This window comes from Triplophysa rosa, linkage group LG20, assembly GCF_024868665.1.
Source record: "Triplophysa rosa linkage group LG20, Trosa_1v2, whole genome shotgun sequence".
Lineage (NCBI taxonomy): Eukaryota > Metazoa > Chordata > Actinopteri > Cypriniformes > Nemacheilidae > Triplophysa > Triplophysa rosa.
Window position 1 is genome coordinate 21002450 of NC_079909.1, and position 5668 is coordinate 21008117.

The window sequence follows — 5668 nt, forward strand, 5'->3', positions numbered from 1 at the left end:
CTCCTGCCTTCAGGTTTATTTTAAATCTGTGATAATCAAACATCATCTCTGTCTGTCTTAGTCGATATGAAGACAGAAAAGTAAAGGTCTGATCTTGACTGTAATGTATTGTTCATTTATTTTATGAAGTCATGCAGAAAAACAGCATATGTAGATATGTACACTTTACATCTCATCCATAAATATGATTTACAGAAAATAAATAACATAATGTAGCTTAATTCATGTGTTATAAAGGTAAATAAAGACATAGATCGTACTGTAGACCCTTGAAAATCAATATTTGGCATGAGAAAGAGACCTATTGAAAATAACCAGTCTTCTGTATGTGAAGTGTTTTTGTGGTGAAATATAACCTGAGCAGAAATCTGTTTTTCTTCAATGTCTCCATGAACAATATCATCATGTCCCAGTATTTCTCGTGTTCGCAGTTCTGCATCTGTCCGTCATCTTCAGAGACGCGTACAAAGAGTCCGGTTTGTTTTTACTGTCATGGTCATCACAGAAAGTCTTTTGTCACCCGTGTTGTTATAAAGGCTTTAAAACTGAGAGCAGAAGAAAACATCCTCCAGTCTATGAAAGGAAAACACACGAGAGGATTTTCAGTTTTGGGAGAACTGATCCTGAACTTCTGATGTCCGGTGGATAAAGATTCCAACATTTGCATCGTGCCGTTCTCTCTCTCAGGTGCCGTTACTGAGCATGCCCAGTAGTTTGTTTGGCTCCATGCCCTGCTGCTGTGCCATGCGCTGGACGTCAAAGCCCAGGTGTGTGAGGAACTGAATGACGCTCATCTCCTGACCCGTCAGCTGATCTCTGATCGCAGGACACGTGGGGTTACAGTGAGGCCACGGACAGCTGTCAATCAGATGCAGGGGACAGCCCTTGGGCGGAGTCCGAGCGATGCTGCTGTTGCCGTGGTTACGGAGGCCGTTCTGGAGACTGCGGTCCCAGCACTGAAGCGCTCGCGGGAGGGACGTCCCCTTCACCTGGATGTCCATCCAGTAACTGTTAGAGAAACACACATTGGTCACTGCGTTCTTCACGGAACAAGACGAGAGAGACGCCGAGTGCTCACCTTCTAGTGATGATCTCATGAGACAAACATGCTGGAGCAAACATACCCCTGTCAATCAAAACATGAGAGAGCCAATCAGAAATAAGTCGAACCCATGACCTCCACTTTTAAAGCGAGCGGTGTTCCTGCTTACGGGACGTTTTTGAGGGTGTTTCTGAGTTCAGTGGCCAGGTTCTGAATGTATCTCCACTGTCCCTCCTGTACGGGCTGACCGCTCAGATGAATGTTATCAACCATCATCTGAGCTTCATCAAACAACCACTGCACCACAAACACCGGCCCTGACACACACACACACACACACACACATGATGCTTCTGAAGGTTTTACACACGTATGTGAATTATTCTTCATGTATTGTGTGCGATGACTTACTCTTCAGAGTGGGATGAACTTTATAACCAAAGAAACAGTTCCACTCTTCACCGTCATACAGTCGACGGCATTGTTCTGGCACCACACTGCCCCAGTACCTGTATCACACAACACAACGCGTTTAAATCTCTCTCCATCTTTGTGTTCCAGGCCCTGAGGAGAACCATAGATGACATTCGTCAGGGCGTCCGCCATCTTGGAACAGTCAACATTTTAGTTTTACAAGATGTCACAATTTTGTAAAGAGATTTCAATGATAAAAATCTTTCACAGGTGAAAATGTGTTGAGTTGCGTTTTTATACTGCATGTATGAACTCAATATTACAGATTTTAAACTATGGTTAGTCATGTTGTATTGTGTTGGTTTATCAATTATAATGTACAGTATGTGTCTACACAACAACACCAAACATCTTTTGATCTTTTTATATGCGTTTAGCTACAGTGACATTTACATTTGGCAGACGCTTTTATCCAAAGCCACTTACATTGCATGCAACTATAAATTTTTTCCCGAGTATGCGCAATCCCTGGGATCCAACCCCTAACCTTGGCGTTGATGGCGTCACGCTCGAACCACTGAGCTACAAGATAGTCTGTGACAGGTGTGTGTGTGTGTGTGTGTGTGTGTGTGTCACCTGATTCCTCTCCTGATGGCTTCTGTCGGGGCACAGCTCACAGTATCCATGCAGTCAGTGTTACGAGACTGTTTATTATCCAGAAACCAGCCAGAGTCTGCCAGACCTCGCACCTGAACCGCTGTGTGACCCAGATCCTTCAGAAGCTCCGCCACACGGTCCACATTTAACAGAACACCTGTACCACCAGCACTGTTACACACACACACACGCACGCACGCACGCACGCACACACACACACACATGATGTCATGACAACAGATCAGAGAAGTGCATCACTGTGTTAATGTCTCTGGTCCTGGATTCAATGCAGCATTACAGCTGAAATACACAATATAATCACAAAACAACTCTTCAACTCACTTTAATAAAGCAACTCTTCATCTTGAAATCATAAGGTTCTTTCTGACATTTACATTAGGCAATGTTTTATTAATGTTGTGTACGTTTTGGGACTTTTTCAGAAAACAAGAAGGTTTTATTTACACAGTCAAATGTAATGCAAAAACTTTGAAGCCCGTTATCTCAAGACTGCTCAGAATGCAGATAGAACCTTAGAATTCCAAGGTGACAAATTCTTGAAAAGACGTTTACAGATTTACATGAACCATAGAGGTATTTATACATGCATAAAGGTTTTAATGTAATGTTTTTAACAGGCATATTATTCATCATGAAGACATGATTTCACTTCATTCATTCATTCATTCTCCATCACACACACACACACACCTGCTCCCCGCCAGCAGAAGAACTTTGGCGTTCTCAAGTCCTTTAGTTAAAAGCTCCTTCACAACCTCCTGAATGATCAGAGAGCCCATGAACACATAATCATCTGAACACAAGAGAGAGACACAAACACATGTGTGTCATATACACACACGCACACACATACACGTGTATGAGTGTAAATGATGAGGATTTTACTCTCTTCTGTCTTCATTGTGGCGCCACTCCACGCATCACTGGAGCAGTACGGCACAAACCTGCACAAACACACAAACACACATCAGAACATCATTCAAGCACTTTCATGCATGTGTGTGTGCATGTGTGCAGTGTTGGGCAAGTTACTCTGAAAAAGTAATTATTACTAGTTACTAAGTACATATTCAATAGTGTCATTAGCTTACTGTACAAATGACTCTCTCCAAAAAGTATTTCATGACTTATTACTAATTACTTTCTATATCCTACATCAAACTTGATTAGTCAAGGATACACATGAAACGGATTTTAAAGTTAGATTTTGAATTTTAATGTCAATTCCACTGTTGCACACACATATATTACACACAGTATTTAGTTAATTCCATCAGAAGTAACTGGAATTAAATTACAGAAAAAAATTGAGTAATCCCTTACTTTACATTTTCAAGGGAAAAGTAATTAAATCACAGTAACTAATTACTAAGTAACTATTTACACCCAACACTGCCTGTGTGTGTGCGTGCGTGTGTGTGTGTGTGTGTGTGTGTGCGTGTGTGTGCATGTGTGCGTGCATGTGTGTGTGCATGTGTGTGTGTGTGTGTCCCTCAAGTCCCTCATTGCTTGCATCACACCACAGAACAGACTGTTGAAACACTACCACATATCCTAAATGGCTGACATGCTTACAAGGGGATGTACATAGCACGCCATGACAGAGTAGTGGATCTTATAACAAAGGACATATCAAGCTTCCTTTCACCCGGAGTAACAATGTATCAACATTCCTGTGTAAAACCTTCTATGTTTCAATGCAATAATAGTAATGCTGAAGTATTTTCACATTTATCTGCTAATACACCAGATGTTATTGTGATCAATGAGCAGTGTAAAGAAGTGTTTGTTTTAGAGGTTGCGTGTACCTTTGACTCTAGTTTGGAAGAAGCCTTTATGACAAAAATGATTAAATACCAACCTCTTCTGAGCATCATTGCAGAGATGGGTTATCGGGGTCGATTATTTGTTTTTATATTTGGCAGCTTGGACATGTACATAGGTTGGTGGTAAGAGGACTGTGGAATGTCTAAAAAGAGGGCCAAGCGCTTAGCAAAGTACTGTGCTGTGTCTGCGATTATAGGCAGCCGCGGTATATGGCGGAGACGTTGTTATTTATATCCCTAACAACTGAGTTGTATATTTAATATTGTGTACATTTGTTGTATAACACTGGTCCATGATTGAGTGGATATGCATTTATCTGTATCTATAAATATTTTTTTCCCTGCAAATGATTTCCTTTAAGCGGACTCAAATAAAATATTAAAATGTGTGTGTGTGTGTGTGTGTGTGCATGTGTCTGTGCGTGCGTGCGTGCGTGTGTGTGTGTGTGTGTGTGTGTGTGTGCATGTGTCTGTGCGTGCGTGCGTGTGTGTGTGCCTGCGCGTGTGTGCATGTGTGTGATCTTACACTCTGTTTGCGTTCCACCAGTGTGGATTCTCCTCAGGCTGTGGTGACAGAATCCCTGTGCCTGAAACACAAACACAAACAGTCAGTGGATTTATTTATTGTGTGTGTTTGTCAGGTGTGTGCTATACATCTGGCTTATGTCTATTTGACATCTGCATTTACATCTGGAAGACATCTAAAATACATAGTTTGCTCATCTGCAATACGTCTTGGAGACGTCTGCTGTCAGACGTCATATAGACCTCTAGAAGATGTCTGGAAGACGTTTATGATTTAGAACGGATGTACAACAGCTCTTTCTAAGATGTTTAGCAGATGTTTTTACACAGCAGATGTTTCCAGATCTCCAGATCTTTAGCAGACATATTACAGACATACAGACGTCTCCGAGATGTATTGCAGATGAGCAAACTATGTATTGCAGATGTAAACGCAGACGTTAAATAGACGTAAGCCAGATCAGGGAGTCTGGTGTTTTCTCTACACAACATCATTTCTCTGTGTGAACAGTCTGTGGTTGTAGGTGAGTCTTGAGCTGGTTGCTGCCGTAGATGTTCTGGGTGTTTGTTGTTCATCATCTCATTTGAATAGAGACTCCCTCTGAAGTCTCATGACACGATGTGTATTACAGATGAAACTTTAGATGTTTCGACACGTTTAAAACTGACCTGTCCGTGTCAGAGGCCATTTACTGGAGCTCATGAGACGTCTCATGGTCTCATATCTGCTGTCACAGGTTTGTTTGCTGAAGCAGTACCATCCACCTGAAGAACATCACACACCGTTAAAAACTTCATGAACATCTTCATAGACACATCATCATCATCACTGCCGTGATTCACTCACCCTCCAAAAAGATCAACCACCTGCGGCTTCCCCGAGACTCCTTTATATAATAACTGAAAAATATACAGTATGTGCACATATATGTGTGATTTACATTCAAGATTTCACATCACAGTGAGGTCATGCACAATAACATCAGCTCTGGGTAACTACAACCAATCCGTTTATTATTGTAATGTGTATCAGAGTATGCCTGTAGCTGTCAATGACACGTCTGATTATTTACCCACAATCCCCCATAAAAAGCAAGCAACACATGATGTGCTTCATATTTTGAGCTGTTTAAAAGCATATGCTGTAACCTCACAGCCTTGCTCTCTCTCTCTCTCTCTCTCT

At 41.6% G+C, this 5668-nt stretch overlaps 1 protein-coding gene across 1 annotated transcript in view; it reads right to left on the reverse strand.

Annotated features, from left to right (window-relative positions):
* Nucleotides 1-126: 126 nt before the first annotated feature.
* The window catches only part of notum1b (notum, palmitoleoyl-protein carboxylesterase b), a 7717-nt gene continuing 2175 nt past the window's right edge, over nucleotides 127-5668 (reverse strand). Inside the window, exons 2-11 of the mRNA XM_057361814.1 lie at nucleotides 5333-5385; nucleotides 5155-5250; nucleotides 4487-4547; nucleotides 3020-3078; nucleotides 2825-2927; nucleotides 2093-2284; nucleotides 1454-1551; nucleotides 1212-1359; nucleotides 1079-1126; nucleotides 127-1008 (exon numbers count right to left, since the gene is read on the reverse strand). Of these exons, the coding sequence (XP_057217797.1) occupies nucleotides 684-1008; nucleotides 1079-1126; nucleotides 1212-1359; nucleotides 1454-1551; nucleotides 2093-2284; nucleotides 2825-2927; nucleotides 3020-3078; nucleotides 4487-4547; nucleotides 5155-5250; nucleotides 5333-5385 (1183 nt within the window). The 3' untranslated portion in view covers nucleotides 127-683. The remainder of the gene's footprint in view (nucleotides 1009-1078; nucleotides 1127-1211; nucleotides 1360-1453; nucleotides 1552-2092; nucleotides 2285-2824; nucleotides 2928-3019; nucleotides 3079-4486; nucleotides 4548-5154; nucleotides 5251-5332; nucleotides 5386-5668) is intronic.